Source organism: Octodon degus, unplaced genomic scaffold (assembly GCF_000260255.1).
Source record: "Octodon degus isolate 3935 unplaced genomic scaffold, OctDeg1.0 scaffold00003, whole genome shotgun sequence".
NCBI lineage: Eukaryota > Metazoa > Chordata > Mammalia > Rodentia > Octodontidae > Octodon > Octodon degus.
In genome coordinates, this window is record NW_004524579.1 from 13,078,887 (window position 1) to 13,099,071 (window position 20,185).

Genomic DNA, 20,185 nt, shown 5'->3' on the forward strand with positions numbered 1-20,185 from the left:
GAGAGAGGTGTGTGTGTGTGGCCAGCTCAGCCCACCAGGGGGCGGAACTGGCTGGCATGTGGTGCTGGGGGATTGAACCACGGTCCCTGATGCTTTGCCAAGCTTGTTCTAGGTAGGTGCTTTAGACCACTGAGCCATCTCTCCAGCCCCGACAATGTTTTTTAATAAACCTATATTCTTAAATACTGAAAAGTTAAAAGAACTTGTCTTATTGTATTATTTGACATGTGACATTATGGTTCTTTTTAGATAACTAATAAGAAAGGCATTCTCCAGTCTTCATCTGTGGAACTGGATGGTTCATACTTGAGTGTAGCCAAACCACAAATCTATTATCAAAGCAAGCAAAGACCTAAATCTGCAAACCAGGACTCAGCTTCAGAATCCCTTATGGAGTTTAGGAATAATTCTTTGAAACCAACACCGTTTTCTCATCCCACAGAAGGTCTGGAGAGGCTACCATCAGAGACAAGAACATATAATTCTGAATCTCCAAGGAGAAAACCAGTGAATGCAGCCCCAACAGAAATAGCTCCACCAGAAGAATTGAAGATGAAGGAATGTCCACACCTTAAGCCTACACCATCTAGACAATGTTGTGGTCACAGACTTTCTGAAAATGAAGATCATGTTCATGAGATCCATCCTACACACATGGCCCTTCAGTATTCTAACACACATCCAAAATCATGCATTTACTGTGGACTTTCTTGGTCATCTGTCATGCATAGTAAAGGAGCACTGCAGTCCAGTGAAGCTGAAGTCAAAAAGCAACTCTCAGAAGATAGACGGCAACAACTGATTCTTCAGAAAATTGAGCTAGAAATTGAAAAAGAGCGCCTTCAGCATCTGCTAGCTCAGCAGGAGACGAAGCTTCTCCTGAAACAGAAGCAGCTTCATCAGTCTCGACTGGATTATAATTGGTGAGTTCTACCTGTTTTTTCAACACTATCTTTAAATTGGAGTAGAAAATGGCTGGGTTAGAGCTAGGAGATAGCTTGGAAGTCTAAGTGCCTCCCTGGCAAGCACAAGTACTATATGCCATGCCGGCCCAGGAATCCAGGATGTGCCATGCAGGACACCGAATCTGGGTGTGGTGGCACCAACCTATAATTCCAGCTGAGTCAGGAGGATCAGTATGAGTCCCAGCTGCATAGCGAGACCCTAATATCAAATAAATACATAAGTAAAAGATTAAAGAAAGAAAGAAAGAAAGAAAGAAAGAAAGAAAGAAAGAAAATGGCTATGGGGGGATTGCTGTCAAAGATTTGTAGGGAAATATCTTGGCTTGCACAAGTTGAATATAACAATGACTGCTATGTAAATTTCTGTCCTCTGTGGAAGACCTATAGGATTACTTTGTCTTTTACAATGTTAGATTAGAGTACTTCTGAGCAATCAGGTTGGTCTTTTGACGGGTTTCAAAAATAGTGTTTTTAAATAACCGCTAAGAAGACAACAATATGCATTGTATTAATTATTGAAACTGTCCTACTAATTGGTTTTGAAACTGTCTCATTGCTATTTGTTTTTCTTTTTTCTTTTTTTTTGCGGAACCGGGGATTGAACTCAGACCCTTACACTTGCCAGGCAAGCACTTATTTCACTGAGCCATTTGCCCAGCCCAGGCTTTGTTTCTCAATAAAATCATTAAAAATGTTTTTAAATTATATTAACATTACACAAAATCCTTTGTTTTTTTATGTCATTATAGAGAAGGTTAAGCAGTAAATAAATGAGAGTTCAGGTTGTGAGATCAGTCTGGGAAGAAAGGTGGTTGGTTAACTACATAATTCTTTAATTGCATCTAGCAGATATAATATCAAATATAACAGGTGTATTACCTGTTTATCAATTGTCACACACTTAAGCACATTTATGTTGTTCTTCCCTTAACAATTCTTCTGTAAAATCAGTACTGCTGAGCTAAGTTGCTTAGCTTTAAATTGCTTTAGCTCAAAGTATCCAGCATAGTTTTGCATAAAGATTGCTAGCTTAATGTATTTAAGAAAAATGCTAATAAATTGTATGCAGTTATATTTTAAACAATAAAATGTGGCATTTATACCAGTTTAAAATAACAAACTGCTAGGGCCGGAGAGATGGCTCAGTGGAATAAGCGCTTCCCTGGCAAGTGCAGAAGGGCCTGAGTTCAATCCCCAGTTCTGCAATAATAATAATAATAATAATAATCTGCTAGTTTTTATAAGGAAGTGCTTATATGGAGTCTGATCAAAATATACAGTAAGCGTATATTTTGTGTCTGTCAGGAATCAAACTCAGGACCTTGCACTTACTGTGCAGGTGCTGTGTTGCTGAGCTTAATGTTTAAGTTTTATTTATTTATTTATTTATTTATTTATTTATTTTTGGTGGAACCAGGAATTGAACTCAGATCCTTGTGTTTGCCAGTCAAGCACTTATCCTACTGAGCCATCTCCCCGGCCCCCAATGTTTAAGTTTTAAAAACTTATTACACTAAAAGACGTGTTGCTATCAATCCTCCTCAAAATATTTTCCCTTAAACACTGTTCATAACTCTTACTATTTACCTTTTTTATCTTTATTTTTATTTTTTTAACTCTTAGCATTTTCCGAAGCAGTTGTGGAAGTCTTATTTCATGAGTGCCTGTATAAGGTGTGATCAAAAATATAGTGAATGCTGCTGAAAGATACCATCCAATGGAAAGGCAGGCTTATAAAAACAGTACAGTGTGTCTTTTATTCACCTTATTCACTGTATCTAGAGCTGTGTAACTTCTGATTCTTCCACATAGTCAAAAAGACCATGAAAGGTGAACATGTGAATCGTGTCATGTCATTGAAGCAGATGACTACACTTTAGCACAGCTAAAGACATGAGAGAGAGGATTTGAAGAGCTACTACAATGTTTATTTTCCTGTAATATATAATGAAAAGAACTAAGTATTCATTGTGTTTTTCAGTAACACCTTGTGTATTCTTGTTGCTTCCTTGATCAAACTTAATATTTTCTCTTTGTATATATTCTTACTAGAAACGTACATCCCACATGAACACAATTGCAGTATTAATTTATTTTCTGTTGTTTTAGAGGTACTTTTCTTTCACTTAAAAATCATTACCTAACATTCTTTAAATTCTGCTGTCTTCGTAAGTTCCGTCACCACATTTCCCTCTCCATGTAACACCTACTTTTTCTGGAAGCATAAATAAACTTTCTTTTGCTTCATGATCAGAAAGTTCTATTCTTCATTAATACTTGAAGGCTTTTAAAGTACATAAAAATGAAGCCTCATTTCACCAAAAGCTAAGCAGTAGCCTCATTCATATGCTGTAAAATTCTAATCCTCCATGTCGAGTAGACTTTCTTGAAAATGCTATTTAAAAAGTATTTATTGAATTCTTATAATATATGAGGAATGGTCATAGGTGGCTGGGATTGAAAAAATGAATCAAATGTAGTGTTTCCTTTGAAGATAGCACAGTTTCGCAGGAAACAATAGGTAATTTTACAGTAGGTATCATGTTCTTGTGTGTAGCATTATATAATTCAAACAGCTCTGAATGATGAAGATAAAGTAGTGTTCTCTTTAGAATAGAGTGGGGGGAAGCACAGCTTTTAAGCAAGTTTTGTATATGCATAAATTAAATTATTCATAGAAATATTTCAAATTTATTTTTGAATAATTGTAAACTCACAAGAAGCTACAAAAATGCTACAAAGTTTGCATGTCCTCTTTATTCAGATTCTGCCATTGTCTAAATTCTATATAACTATAATATCAAAATGAGCAAAATTAGCTTTGGTACAATGTATGTATAGAGTTATAGGCCATTTTGTTCCATGTAAATCTATGAAGCCACCATAATCAAAATACAGGATTATTATTGTCACAACAAAGATATTCTTCCTTCTGTTACAGTCCTGCCCATCTCTTTGTGCCCTCACCCTCCATAATCTATAGAGATCACTAATCTTTTGTCCTCTTCTATAATTTTGTAACTTTGAGAATGTCAGTGAAATTATGCATTGAACTTTTGATTTTAGCCTTTCTTCACTCAGTTAATACTCTTGAGATCTATCCAGCAGTATGTACTACATCATTTTATAGCTGCATATATTAGATGAACCATTTTATAGCTTATCAGTATTTCATGATATAAATGAACCAAAATTTAACCATTTACCTGTTGAAGAAAAATGTGGCTACTTCTATTTTTATGTTAAATAAACGAATCTTCTCTGTACATTTTTGCATAAGTTTTTGTATATACTAAGGTTTTCATTTCCAATGATGGCAGTTAAGAATATGGTTGCTAAGTCATATGAGTGTATGTTTAGCTTCTTTAAATTAAACACACTTTTAGATTCCACTACATTTAAGTCATAATACAGTCTTACTGGTAATGTATGAAAAATCTAGTTTCTCAACATTATTTCTAGCATTTAATATTATTGCTAATTTTTATTTTGCCTTGTTTACTATGTGTATGGTAATATTTTATTATGATTTTAATTTGCATTTTCCTAATGGCTAAAGTGATATTGGCCATCTTTTCCTGTGTTTGTATACTCTTCTTTCATCTTTGTTGTTCCTTTCATCTTTTTTTAGTAAATAGCTCTTTAGTATATTCTGCTTATATTTTAACAGGAGTACTGGGGTATTCTAACTGAAGAATTTAACAATTCTTTATATCATCTAGACAGCTCTTGCCAGACATGTGGCTTGCAATTAATTTTTCCCAATCTGTTTGTCCTTTTACTCTCTTAATTGGATTTTTCACAGCATCAAAATATTTTTCTTGGGGCCCTGGCCCTAGCTCAGTTCTTTATGTGGCTGCTTCCCCAAAGCTGTCAGGCTCAGGTGGCTGTGGTTCGATCCCCACAACTCAAGCCAGCCATACCTGCCCTGAAGACATTCGGAGGAAAAAATACATATATATATTTTTCTTTTTTTTCAAGTCTGGGGATTGTAAGAGGTCTTGTATATACTAGGCAAGTGCTCTGCCACTGAGCTATATAGTTCCTTGCCCTTTTTTAAACTTTTATTTTGATACAAGGTCTTACTGAGTTATCCATACTGGCTTCAAACTTGCAGTCATCCTGCTTCAGCCCCCTGAGTAGCTGGGATTTCAGGCCTGTACCACCCTACCCAGCTAAAACCTTTTAATATTAATGAAGTCTAATTTAGTGACTTTTTTATATTATGGCCTATATCAAATTTTTAACATGAGTAGGTATTAAATTTTGTCAAATATCTTTTACAATCAGGTGACTTCTCTTATAACCTGCTAAAATAGTGTATTATATTGAATTTTGAATATCGTACCAGTCTTGCATTCCTTCAATGAGACCCACTTGGTGATAATATATTTTTTTCATATTTAAAGATATTTATATCAGTACTGATGAGGGATATTAGTCTATTTTCTTTCTGTCTTTTTCTGTTTTTAATATCAAGGCTATATTGGCCTCATTAAGTGAATTGGCAAGCGCTATTTTTTAAATGTTTGATAGGATTCTCCAGTAAAATTAGTGATTTTTTTTCAGTTTTAAAATTTACTTAATATTAATTAAGTAAATTTACTCAATTTACTTAATACTTACAGGATGTCTTTTCAACTCTTCAGAGTTACTCACGTTATTTCTTTGGTAGTTGTGGAAGACTTAGCTTTTTGAGAAATCAACCCATTCTATCTGTTGTTAAATTCATATGTGTGGAGTGGGTAAGAATGAGATTTTTGTTTCATTTAATTATTATGTTTTTGTCTTTATTATTTCCTTCTTTTTGTTTGTTTGCTTTTTGTTGTGATTTATCTTGCTTTTCTATAAAATTTGTTGAGGTATAACTTAGATGACTGATTTGAGACATTTTTCTTTTAATCTTTTTATTTATTTGATACAAGGTCTTGCTACATAGCTCAGACTCGTAGTCATCTCCCTGTTTCAGCCTCCCAAGTTCTAGGATTATAGGCATATACCACGAAGCCCGGCATGGCACGGGGCTGGCACAGCATGAGGTACTGGGGAACAAACCCAAGTTCTTTTGTTTGCCAGGAAGGTGCTTAGACCACTGAGCTGTCTCCCCAGCCAGGCATTTTTCTTTTTTAAGAAAGTGTTTAATACTATGAATTTTCCTTTGAAGAATGATCCAGCTTCCCCCCCCCCCCACAAATTTCGATTATGTTCTTTTCTTAGTCATTCAACTTAATGTATTTCAAAATTTTTCTATAATTCAATTTCATAGTTTTCTTTTTTCTTTTTCTTTTTCTTTTCTTTTTTTTTTTTTGTACTGGGGATTGAACTCAGGACCCTGCGCTTGCCAGGCAAGAGCTTATTCTACTGAGCTATCTCCCCAGCCCTCATAGTTTTCTACCGTGGTTCAGTTTTCAATCCTTGGTACGACCAAAAAAAAAAAAAAAAAAAGAATTCTGTTTCATAGTTTTCTACAATGCTTCAGTTGCAATATTTTTCTGTTTTGTTTGTTACTAACTCTAATATGATAACACTGGTGTTTCAGTTCTTTCACATTTGTTACTTTGTTTTAGCGCCCAGTATAGTATATGTTTTGTCTTGATCCATGTTTCATGAATGCTAGGGGAAAAAAAGATGCATTCTTTGTTTGGGGGTGGAAAATAATCTATAAATGTCAATTAAATTTTATTATATGATAGTCTTTTTGAGCTATTCTGTAACCTTGTTGATTTTCTGTTTCGGTATTTTTTTAAGTCAGGACCCTGCGCTTGCCAGGCAAGTGCTTATTCTACTGAGCTATCTCCCTGGCACATCTTTTTAAGTCTTAAGACAGCAGTTTTAAAAGCTCCCACTACAATTTTGGGCACGTTTTTGTTTTTAGTTCTATCAAATTCCATTTTATGTATTTTCACATCTGTTATTTGCTGTTTACACATTTAAAATTACTGTGTCTTCCTGATGAATTAAATGTCCTAAAGATACTTATAAAATATATAAAATTACATAATGTACTTTTTTGACATAACTATTTTTCTTTCTCTACAGTTTCCTTTTATCTGACATTAATAAAGCAATTGTCATTTAAATTTGATTAATACTTTCAAGGTATATGTTCTACTCTTTTAATTTCACTTTGTATTTATGATGTATTTTTTTTTTTTTTCCTGGTTCTGGTGATTGAAGCCACAGGCTCTGTCTGCACTGAAGTACAAAACTGCCCCTATTTTTATTTCTTGATTGAATGTCTCACTGTGTTGACAAGTTTTGGGCTCAAATTTCTAGTTATCCTTCCTCAGCCTCACAGGATGCTGGGATTACAGGTATACTCTGCCACTTACATGTCATCTTGAAGTGACTTTCGTGGCATTTCAATAAATTATGTTTTTTTTAACCCTTTTTGCCAGTTCTTGTCTTTCACTTAGCATGTTTACTTTTACATTTTTTAAATCATTTATGTATGTATGTATGTATGTATGTGGTACAGGATCTCACTGTGTGGCTCACACTCATAGTGATCCTCCTGTGTCAGACTCCCAAGAGTTGGGATTACCTAGTTTCAGGGCCAGCAAGGCATAGGGTGCCAGGGATCGAACTCAGCTCCTGTGCTTGCTAGACAGGTACTTAGACTGCCGAGTGAGATATCTCCCCAGTGCTCAACTGGCATATTTAGACATGCCCTTCTTTTTTCCTTTCTGATAGTCTTGGTGTGTGGCCAAAAGTAGCCTCAAATTTGTAATTCTTCTACCTCAGACTCCTAAACAGCTGAGATTATAGGCACATGACATTGTGCCTGGCTGGACATTTACTTTTAGTGTAATTTCATGTGTTGAGGATTAAATCTGACTTTTTATTTTCTGTGTTTTTTATTTTGTTTTGTTTTGCTTTGTTTTGTTTTTGTCCTTTTTCATTTGTGTCCTTTTTCTTGCCTTTTTGTAAGTTATTTGAGCATCTTTTAGAATTTCATTTAAATTTATCTGTTGCACTGAGTATGTCTTTTTGGGCATATTTGTTGTATTAAGTTTAAATATTAATGTATGTATATAACATCATGGTCTATTGACGTTATATTTTACAGTTTAATTTAAATGTAGAAATTTTACCTTCTTTTAAGTCCCTTTTTTCTTTCTCATTTGCAGTTCATCTTAAAGAGTTTCTCTGTATTCTCTGAGAACCACATCAGAAAATAAGTTTTGCTTGTGCAATTGCATTTAGAAAATAAGGTTTGTTCTCCTATTTAGAATAATTAACAAATAATTTAGAAAACTAAAGAGGAAAAGGAAAGTTTATTGTGTTTATCTGTATTTTTATTATTTTAATTATTCTTCCCTACTATCATAAGATTCCATCTTTTATCATTTCCATTTTTGTTTAATGAACTTTGGACTTTCTTTTAGAAAAGCCTTGCGATAATATTCTCTTAGATTTCTTCATCTGAAAATGTTTCTGTATTTGTATCCTCAGGATATTACTGGATGTAGAGTTCTGGATTGATCTTTTCTGTTAATAAGACTGTTCTACTACTCAACAGATTTGATAATTAAAAATAGATAATATATCAGTCACTTTGATCAGCTATTCTTACTTTGAAAATCTGTAATGTATGTATTGTTATATGTTACCCTGTTTCTGTCCTTGCTTTTATTTTTCTTGCGCTTGTTTTTATTCTTCAATATAAAATTATTAAAAAATAATAATAAAAACAAAAAAATATCCTGGGGGGGCAGACCGTGCTACTTCTTTCTGAGTACCTTTTTTTTAAAATTAAAACTATTTATTGGTTATTATCTTTAATGAATTCAATGTATTTAAAAACATCTTTCACGTGTGCTAATAAAAAGAACCAGGGAAGCAAACAATGCCGAACAGAATTTCAACCTGAGTATCTTTTTTGTTGATTCATCAAATTATGTTGTTGATTCATCAAATGACACCTTGTACAGTGTGTCATTTCTCTTTTGCTGCTTTTAAGATTTTTTGTAAAGCTTTCTTTATATTTATCTTCTTTGGACTTTGTTCAGATTCTTGTATTTTATGTCTTTTGCCAAATTTGGAGGTTTTTAATTTTTTTTTTCTAATATGTTCTGAGCTTCTTATACTTCTATCAGACTCCAGTGAACTGAATATAAACTTTTGTTGCTAGTTTGTTGTTTATGAATTTCCTCAGGTATTCTTTGTTGTGAAAGTGTCTTACTTCTCCATCAAATTTGAAAAATCATTTTGTGAGGTACATCAAACTGAGTTGGAGTTTTTTTTTTGTTTTTTGTTTTTTTGGGGGGCTTGCCTTGAGGGTTTTGTTGTGAAGTTAGCAACAAAGTTGGCATGGCCCTCCTTTGTCCTCTAGCCTTGCTTCTATACTCTTCTTCATATTCTTCTCTATTTTTTCCCTAACCCATTTGAATCTAATGGCTCTCCTTTAAAAGTCATAGATGACTTTTTTATTTTCTCTAACAGCTTTTCATACTCTGTTCTTGTGTTGAATTTCTGGAGTCTTGATTCTTATATGCCTTGCTGTACATTCTTTTTTATATAAATGGCTAATTGAAGTTCTGTATGCCTCACTTATATGTATGCCAAATTCTTTTTTTCTGCCAGGGAAGTTTTCAGCCATGACATCTGTTTACATGTTTGTTTGTTTTTTTTAATATCATTTTTGCTATCTCCTGCTTTTTCATTAACTCTAGTCAATCTTACGTCATTCTTCTTTATATCATCTAGCAACTGCTGGATTGATTTCTTGAGATCCTTTGCTATTTTAAAGAAATTTTCCTTTTCATGATCACTAACTACAAGCTTGTATTTTATTTCTGAGATTCTGTTCTCACATTGGTTTATTCTTCTGGGGATACTTTCAGTGGAATTTTTAAGTTTCCTGGATGTCTATTTGAATTTGTTTCTTATGGTTTCCACCATTTATGGTTATGATATTCATGATTTGCATCATTTTCCTAAATTCTTATTTTTTAATCTGTGCCTGTTCTAGAATCACTAAGCATATTTTTCTTTGTGGTTGCCATCTGTGTAGTTATCTGAGAAATTATTTATGATTTAATTTTTTCTAGAGCCTCATTCATTTGCTTTTTTGTTATTACAGAAAGGCCAGCCTGATGGGTTGGGGCTTGCCTTTGCTGAATTGAGTGTCTGAGGTTGCATCATGTTTAAGTGTCTTCTCATTTTCCTTTTTTTTTTTTTATAAGTTTAATTCCTGGCTGATGATTATAAATTCCCTCTGGTAGGTAGCTACATTTAGAACCCTTAGCTGTTGACTGCATCTCAGGGGTGTGTTCCAGGTATAACTGGCTTTTGGATTTGGAATCTGTTATAAGATCTTGGCTTTTGGATTTGGAATCTGTTATTGGGAATGAGAAGTTGCCGACTGCTTGGTCCAGCCCCTTGTTTTTTTACAGTATTCCTCAGTATTTTCTATGACCCATAGGCAATCTGAATTTTGGTATACTAGGAAAATCAGCTGGTTAGAATAGTTGTGTCATTTTGGCTAAAGTGGTACAATCAGCAATGATGATACCATCAAACACAGACTAGAAAATGCCAAACTAGAGTCCAGGCATGGTGGTACATGCCTGTAATCCCAGTATTAGGGAGGCTAAAAACAGGAGGATCACTATGAGTCCAAGCTGTGTAGAAAGACCGTACACACACACACACACACACACACACACACAGAAAATGCCAAATGTAACTTCTGTATCTGACAAAGTCAGTCAAATTCCCTCAGAATTTACCCTGAAACCTTGTACCAGTTTGTAGATCCTGTGTCAGTGTCAGCCATGGAGATGAGTCATGGCCATTGCTTGACCAATTTGCTCTCTGTGAGAGCCTGAGAGAATATTTTCTCTCCATGTGATTCTCCTTAGGCACACTCTACATCATCCATCACTTTCTTCTTTGGTCCCATAATCTCCTTGATCAGAAAATTTGGGGCACAACTGAGTTACGGGGTGTTGCAGTACAGCTTCTCTTATGTCTCCTTCTCATTTGTAAGAGATCTATGTCCTTATTTCCTATTATCTCTCTTTTATTTTGCTTTTTATTCTTTGTGGTTCTAACATAAAAAAAATGCCATAAATGTGTGTCTGATTGATTTCACTTAACATTATCATCTCAAGGTGCATCCATTTTTCCTATGGATGACTGAAGTTTATCTCTTTTATGGTAGTAAAGGACTACACTGTGTATGAATACCACATTTTTCTTTAACTGTTCATCTATTAATTGACATGTATGTTGCTTCTAAAATGTAGCTATAATGAACTGTGCTTAAATGTGGGTCTGCATCTCTCACTGTATTAAGATGTCTTTCAATATTTTAGTCTGTGATTATTTTTAATGACTTGTTGCATTTTGTTTGCATTTTTAATCACCTTTTGTTGGTCAATATTCATAGCAATTTCTGTCAAATAAAAGTGTCATCTTATTCATCAGGGCTAGCATGCAGCCACTTAGGTTCTTCCTTAAAGTCAAAATTACCATAAAAGGTAAGTGTCTTGAATCAGTTCATGATGAAGGTGCCATGAGAGCACAACTAAAGTCCCTCAAGAAAAATACATTTGAGAGCTGATTCAGAAAATTAAAATCCTAGGGAACTACCCGCTCGGGCCCCTCTCCTGTCCTTCTCTTGAACAGGAGCTTTCTTTCTCTCAATAAATATATTCTGCTCATAAAAAAAAAGAAAAGAAAATTAAAATCCTGAACGATGGAATAAGTGTGTTCAAAGTGAGAGGAAATATTCTGATTTGGGTTAATTTCAGTGTCTTTTTTACTATAATCAGTTGGGTTTTATTTTAAATGTTTATATTGGATCACAGTTTTTACAGCTTTTTTTTTTTAATGTGTGTGTGTATGTGTGTGTGTGTGTGTGTGTGTGTGGCCAGCTCAGCCCACCAGGGGGCGGGGCTGGCTGGCATGTGGTGCTGGGGATTGAACCATGGTCCCTGTGCTTTGCTAAGCTTGTTCTAAGTAGGTGCTTTAGACCACTGAGCCATCTCACCAGCCCCTATAATCAGTTTTTAAATATATAAATATTCAACTTTTTATCACATCTTGTAGAAAGGCCGTAATCAAAGTAATAAAGCCAATATATGACAAAGTGATGACCAGCATCATATTGACTGGAGTAAAACAAAGCATCCCCTACATAACCAGCAGCAAACAAGAGAGTCCACTCCGGCCACTTTTGTTCAATTATAGTGCTTGAAACTTTAGCCAGCACAGTCAGGCAAGAGAAAGAAATGAAATGGATATGAAAAGGAAGAAGTCAAGCTATCTTTATTTGCAAATACATGATCCATTGCATATAAGACCCCCCCAAAAAAAAAAACCAGAAAAGTTTTAGAACTAATAAATTCAGCAAATAGCAGCATGCAAACTCAACACACCAAAATCAATAGAAAGAAATTAAGAAAACGATCCCATTCATGGTAGCTCTGAGAAATAAAATAAAACAAAACAAAACCTAGGAAGATCAAAAAGATGAAAGGTGGTAAAAACAATACTACTCCAAAGAAAAAGATTGAAAAAGGCATTATAACATGTAAAGACTGAGTGAATGTGCTGATGCATGCCTGTAATCCCAGCACTAGGAAGGTAGAGGCAGGAGGATTGTTGTGAGTTCAAGAACAGCCTGGGCTACAAAGTGAGCTCAAGACCAGCCTGAACTGCTGTGAGATGTTGCCAAAATAAATAAATAAATAACTTAGAAAAAACATCCCCTTCTTTCTAGATAGGCAGAATCAATATTGTCAAAATAATTATTTTACAAAAAATGATATATAGATGTAATGCAATTCCAAGCAGAATAGCAGCAACATCTTTCACAGAACCAAAAAATATCCTAAATGCTATGTAGAACCAGAAGAAACCCACAATAGTCAAAGCAATCCTGAAGAAAAAGAGCAAAGCAAAAAAAGATTACATTCCTGGGATTTCAAGCGTGGAACTGGCACAAATATCAGTAAAATGGAAGACACAGAAATACACCCATGTACTGTTAGCCATCTGTTCTTTAGCACCGGGGCTAAAAGTGAATGCTGGAAAAAAAAAAAAACAACTCTTTGACAAATGGTGCTAGAAAAAAAAATGGTTACAACATGCAGAATAATTAATGTAGAGCTATATTTCTCACTTTTAATATTAAATGAAAATGGAGGGGCCGGGGAGATAGCTCAATAGAATAAGCGCTTGCCTGGCAAGCACAGAGTCCTGAGTTCAATCCCCAGTACCACAAAAATAGATGGATGGATGGATGGATGGATGGATGGATGGATGGATGGATGGATAGATAGATAGATAGATAGATAGATAGATAGATAGATAGATAGATAGATAAAAATAAGACATAGAAACAATGAATCTGCTAGAATATAGGTCAAACACTGTGGTATGATTTTAATTCTTCTGGAAAGATACCCAGAAAAGAAGTAGCTGGTTTGAATGGAACCTCCAGCACCAGTTTTTTGAGGAATCTGCACACTGATTTCCTCAGTAGTTATACCAGGCTACATTCTCACTAACAGTGGAGAAAGGTTCATTTTTCGCATATTACCTCCATCATTTGTTATCAGTTGGTGTTTTGATGATGGCTATTCTTTCTGGGGTGAAATGAAATGTTTTTTTTAATTTACATCTCTCAAATGACCAATGATGTTGAACATTTTTTCATGTATTTATTTGCCTGCTATTTATGTCTCTTCATCTGAGAAGTGCCTGTTCATCTCTGAAGCCCACTTTTGGATTGTGTCTTTAAATTTAGGGGTCTGATTTTTTCAGTTCTTTATATGTTCTGCATATAAGTCCTTTGTGGAACAGCTGGCCATAATTGCTTTCCAGGGGGTTTTCTTTTCACTTTGTTGCTGATTTCTTTTGTTGTGCAAAAGCTTTTTAGTAAGATCAGGTCCCATTTGTTGATTCTTTCTACTATTTCCTTTGAGATCTGAATTTTGTTCATGAAGTGTCTGTCTTATACCAGTGTTTTTAAGACTTCTACCAACTTTCTCTTCCAATAAATTTACCGTTCCTATTTTAATATTTAGAACCCTGATCCATTTTTAACTTTAGTTTAGTGCATGGTGATAGATATGGGTCTATGAGCATGTGGAACATAAGATTTTATACAACTAATTTCTCTTAGCTCATTAAAAAGAAAGTTTTGTGCTAATATTGTATAGACAACATATGCCTATATCTTCTAATATGAATAATTACTAAAAAGGCAACAATATGCTATGTGTCAAGTATTAGAACTGTCAGACCATGGAGCTAGCTCAGCATTCTAAGCACCTGCCTAGGCAAGCACAAGAACCTGGGTTTGGTCCTGGCACCACATGCCATCCAGTCCTACCCAGGACATACTGAGCTGGCCACTGAAACCAGGCATGGTGGCGCATACCTGTAATCTCAGTGCTGGGGAGGCTGAAACTGGAGGATAACTATGAGTCTGAGCTGTGTATTGAGACCATGTACCAAATTAAAAAAAAAAAAAAACTGTCTTAATGACCTGTTTTGAAACTCAATTTCATTGTTATGTTTATCTTTTTTAAAATTTTTATCCATTTTAATGAGAAAAAACAATGAAATAGTTTTAAAACAGGTTAGCAGGACGTTTACATTAGTTAATGCATTGCATATTGTTGTCTTCATAGTAGTTATTCAGAGGACAAGATGCAGACATGATATTTTGACCTATTTTTTTTTTAAAGGAAATAACAACTGGGATGGGGGAAAGGAAAAAAGAAGGAAAGGGAAAAAAAAAAAAAATATATATATTAGCTAAGATATTTGTGTTAGTAATTTCTATTAGTTTTTTTTTAAAGGAACAGTTAATGTTTACTTGATCAATTTTGTATGCCTTTATCTGGTAATTAGCAACTGCTTTGAAGATAACTGTGAAATATAACAACCATTGTTAATCTCCTATCATCTTGTTTTGAAATTCAGTGTCATTTTTATTGTTTTTTTTTTCTTTAAACAACAACAATAAAGAAATCCCAGAAAATAGGCCAAATACTTGAAGTCATTGGTATAGGCAAGGACTTCCTCAATAGAACCCCCGTTTGCACAAGAAATAATTTTAAGAATCAAGAAATGGAATTTTTTAAAAATTAAAAATCTCTTGTGCTTTAAAAGAAACAAAGGAAAGAGACAACCTACAGAATGGGAAATAATTTTTGCCAGTTACTCCTGTGATAGAGAATTACTTTGTAGGATGTATAAAGACATCAAAATAGTAGACCCTCAAAAGAACCAAAAAAAATCCAGGAAAAAAAAAAGTGGGCAGCTGACATGAACAGACACTTAAGTATAAGTGGTCAATAAATACGTGAAAAAGATGCTCAGTCTTTGACCATTACGGAAATACAAATAAAAACACCACTCATATTTCACTGTAAGATTGGCTATCATCAGGGATTCCAAAACCAAATGCTGGTGAAAATATGGGGCAAAAGAAACTGTTCTACATTGATGATCGGAATGTATCCTTGTACAACCGTATGGAGATTTTGCAAAAAACTAAAAGTAGAAATTCCATTTGATCCAGCTATACATCTTCTGGTTATTGTCCTAGGAGAGGTATTACATTCATGATGGGGCAGTAATTCGTATGTCTTGCTGCTGAGCAGCTGAAAACATCAAGTGGGTACATGCATGACTATGCTAAGTATGACTGTACCCCTTCTGCACCAGTGGTAAAAGCCACCTGATAAGACAGTTAGTGGGATAAAGGTATTTTGCTCAAGGAGGAATGTTTTGAATGGATTAATGGCAATGTCTTTTTATTGTAAATTTTTAAAATTTAAATATTCACCACATAATTTGGTCATGTCTTGTACATCTCTGTATATCATTGTGCATAGTTACAGTTAGGAGGATGTCTTTTTGCCATTGATGAAAATGACAATGCTGTCTTATCAGTGATTTAATTCTTCATGGTTTGATTTCATAGAGAATGTACTTGTGCAGATACCCAGGGAAATTTTTAAAAAATAATGGAAATGGGTGGTGAGTGTTACATTTCTTATAACAAGAATTAACACAAACTCCTGGTTTGTGTCAAAAGATGTTTTGCTGGTTTTTTCAACACTTTCCCTTCTCAGTACACCTAAGTATGAGTCTAAGTTAACATTGCTATAAACAGTAGTTTTCCATTATTTTGTTATGTGTCTCAGAGAAAATATGTTTATCAGTGAGTTTTAGCCACACCTCTTTAAAATGACAATACAAGAAATGGGAACTTCCAATGTAGTATATGTTGGACAGAGTCAATAATTCTGATGAGTTTCTAGAATTCCTACTGTGCTTGCTTAGCAGTAAATGGAGGAAAGACTTAAATTCCTAAAGAAAAGACTAATCATGCTTTAAAACATCAATTATTTTGAATTTTTTAATTGTATTCTAACCAACTCATTCTTCCTCCACTTTGCTACAAATGAAGAAATTTTAACTTCCTTTAAGTCAATTCATGTACTATATTTGTGTGTATTTAGGTATTCACCCCATTAAAAATTATATACTTGGTGCTTCTGGGGAATTGAGCCCAGGACTTCATTCACACTGAGTACATGCTCTACCACTGAGCTATGTCTGCAACCTACACATTCATTTTTGACAGATTGAGTTTTAATCTGAAAATAAGTACTGGCTATGTTATCTGAATGGTCATGATCCAAGAATTACATGAGCCTGTCAGTCTCCTAGGGATTAGAAATTCTCAAAATTTATTTTTACAGGCTAAGAACTCAAGCTGTGTTTAAGCCAAAGGAACTGATTTCTGACAAACAATTTATTAAGCCTCGAGAGCTGAGTTTGGATATAAATAGGAGTAACTCTGGATCAAAGTAAACCTAATGTCTGGGTGAAGACAAGAATGTTAAGCACAGAGATATTCAGAATATATGTAATATACAGTTGTAGCTGTATTTATTATTGCTGTTTACTTGATGTATGTGTAAGTTGTCATTTTAAAATTTTGAAAGTTATTCAGAAGTCTGAGCCAGGCATAGTGGTGCATGCCTGTAATCCCAGTACTTGGGAAACTGAGGCAGGAAGATTGCCACAACTTCAAGGCCAGTTTGGGCTACATAGTTAGTTCAAGTCTTGCCTGAACTACATAACAAGACTGTCTCTAAAAAAGGAAATTCTGAAAAATACTGAAAATTTTAAAGAAAAAAATCATTTACAATCCTACCCCTTGCAGATAATTATTGGAACTGTCTTGTGGATTTGGTGTGTGTGTGTGTGTGTGTGTGTGTGTGTGTGTGTGTGTATGTAGTCTAAATTCTATATGAATTATGCTTAGGTAGAATTTTATTTGTTCCTTCTGTCAAACTTCTCATCTCATTAAATACTTCTTTAAGAAAAACCTATTCTTGTATTCAACAAATTTTTTTTTTTTAACAAATACTTTTTGAATACTGTGTTGGCACATGCCTATAACCCCAGCACTCCAAAGACTAAGGCCAGAGGATCTGGGTGAGTTCAAGGCTATCCTGAACTAGATAGTGAGATTATGGCTCAAAAAACACACAAAAAAACTTTTTGTCTGGCAACTATGCCCCAATTTTTATTAGATTGTTATCAGATAATATAAGATTTTGACATTATAAATTATAAATTGAAGAATATTTCTCTAAATACATTTTTTTACTTTATCTTTACCTAATTCGTTGGCATGTATTACTATAAGTGGAATAACCAAAGTGAATATATCAATCTATTTAAGATTGTCTATACAGTATCTAGTTGTTTTCTATAAAACATTTTATACCTCAATACTGTGGTTACGTGTTCTGTTTTTATGAATTTTTAGAAATGTTTGGCCATTATTTTTCACTTTTTTTCTTTCTCTTTTACTATTACATGTATATATGACTTGTAGAAACTATCTTGTAGGTCCCTGAAACTGCCAGTATGTTTTTTGTTTTTTGTTTTTTTTTTTAAACAAGGGATTGAACTGAGGACCTTGTGCTTGCTAGGCAGGTGCTTGTGCTGCTAGGCTAACTCCCTAGCCCTTTTTTTTTTTTTTTTTTTTTTTTTTGTGGAACCAGGGATTGAACTCATGCCCTGGCCCCCTGCCAATATGTTCTTAGGTATGTTGATTATAACTTCTTTAAAGTACTTTTCTGCTTATCCTAATACTTGGATTATGTTGGGACTTGTGTTCTTTAATGAACTTTGTTCTTGCATGCTGTTTTCTTTTTTTTCCTATGTGTACATCCAGTAATTTTGGATTTATGGTGGTCATTTTGAATGACTGAAATTCAAATTCAGTTATATTCCCTTATATGGTGTTGACTTTGTGTGCGTGTGTGTGTGTGGTAATAGGGATCGAACCTTGTGCTTGCCAGGCAGGCACTTATGTCACTGAGCTATATCCAGCCCTGGTGTTGACTTTTTCATTACAGCAGACACTTAATTTGATTAAACTCAAATTCCAAGCCACAGGTTCCAGACAGTAGGACAGCGTCTTTGGGAATAGCTAGCACTGAGCAGACCTAGTGCCTCGGATGGGCAGAAAGCTTTAGGCCATGTAGACTGACCTGGTTCCTGGCTGACATGGAACCTGGGGTACACCTGCAACCTAATGGCCTCAGAGGCTATCCTGGTACTGGGCAGGCATGGGCCTAGCTCTGAAAGGGTCAGACTAGAGAATAGATCCATAGATACCAGCCTAATGACAACAGATGCTAAGATTGATTGAGCGCCAGAGGTTGTAGGAGTATTATCTAGAGCCTGTATTTGTGTGAACTGGCCTGGTCCTTGAACTGCCCCAAAGCCAAAGATGCTTGGGCCCATCTGGTACTGGTACTGGTAGAAAAACTGGAACCACTGAGATGGACTAGTGGTGAGGAAAGCATAGAGATGGAATACAGATTTGCTAAGCAGACCTGAACCTGAGGCAGAAAGACCCAACTTGGTAGAGCTTGGAAGTTCAGATTGAGGGTATCTCCCTAGAGGAAGCTATGAAGGTTTGCTGGCACCAGGTTTTATGAAAGCGTGGGTTGAAGTTGGATGCTTGAGTCCTCCTTGTTCCTTTACAGGGTGCATATCTGTCCACTGTGCTGCTTTGACTTGGAGGAGGGGTGATGCTGGTAATGTAAAACCATCCTACCTACTCTCTTCAGTGCATCTTTGCTTAATTCTTTGTTAAACCAGGTGCTATATTCTCTCACTCGGTTTCACTAGCTCTTGTGAAGTTATTTTGTATTTGGACACTTGTTCACATTGATGTTTCTAGAGTCTGTATTAAGCAAACAAAGCTTGTTGATGATTGTCCTCCAACAAGTGGTCTTAACTATCTTAGATGTTATTCTTTTATCTGTTCTTTTTAGCGTTTTTCATCTAAATTTCTGAATATCTGACTTACATGGTCATTAAGTATATTGACCTGCTGTGGAACATGATTTAGCTCTCAGTGATAATTATTTGCTGTCTTTTTTTCTTCCTTTTTGCTTTCCTCCTTCTGATTGTTTTCTTTTTTCTTTGCTCCCCTGCCTGTTCTCCTTATTAGACACATTTGCTCATATTCTTTCTTTCCTTCTGCTTTGTCAATATAATCTATCAAAAGTTATAAAAAATTGTGAATATTTGTATATAGCTGAACTGTGTACTTTTATTATTTTTGTGTAATAAATTTCCTTTGTAGCTTAAATATGCACTATTTAGCACATAAAGACAAATATTTCATGATTTCACTTACATAGGTGGAATCTATAAAAGATGTACTCATAAAGGAAGAAATAGAGTGGTGGTTGTCAGACACAGTGGGAGGGTGGGAAGAATGGAGATATGTTAGTCAGAGTGTAGTTTCATTTAGACAGGCTGAACGAGGTCTGGAGATCTACTGTGTAATATAGAAACTGGAGTTAATCATAATGTATTATGTTCTTTAAGAAGGTCAAAGAGAGCATGTCACCTTAAATATAGGAGATGATATATGTTAACTAGCTTGATTTGATGATTTCATAATATATATCAAAACATAGTACTATGTATCATGAACACAATGTTTGTGAATTTAATTTTTTGTATACTCCTATTTATTTACTCATATATTTGTGAAGTTTCCCACCATTTGCCAGGCATCTTTGGGGAAATAGCACTGCACAAAACAGACCAAGACTTTGGACCTTTTAAACTTATATTCTTATGTCTGATCATTTCTAAACACATAAAATTTTAGAAATTCTGAAAGCAAATGTACAAGTTGAAGCTCA

The 20,185-nt window shown here is 34.7% G+C and overlaps 1 protein-coding gene across 8 annotated transcripts in view; it reads left to right on the forward strand.

The window, feature by feature from the left end:
- Positions 1 to 20,185, forward strand: part of Kiaa1328 (KIAA1328 ortholog) — a 434,847-nt gene that overhangs the window by 285,077 nt on the left and 129,585 nt on the right. For all 8 annotated transcript variants that reach the window (XM_004623599.2, XM_023714416.1, XM_023714438.1 and 5 more), the window contains one exon: positions 250 to 923. In XM_004623599.2, coding sequence (XP_004623656.2) covers positions 250 to 923 — 674 coding nt within the window. The remainder of the gene's footprint in view (positions 1 to 249; positions 924 to 20,185) is intronic.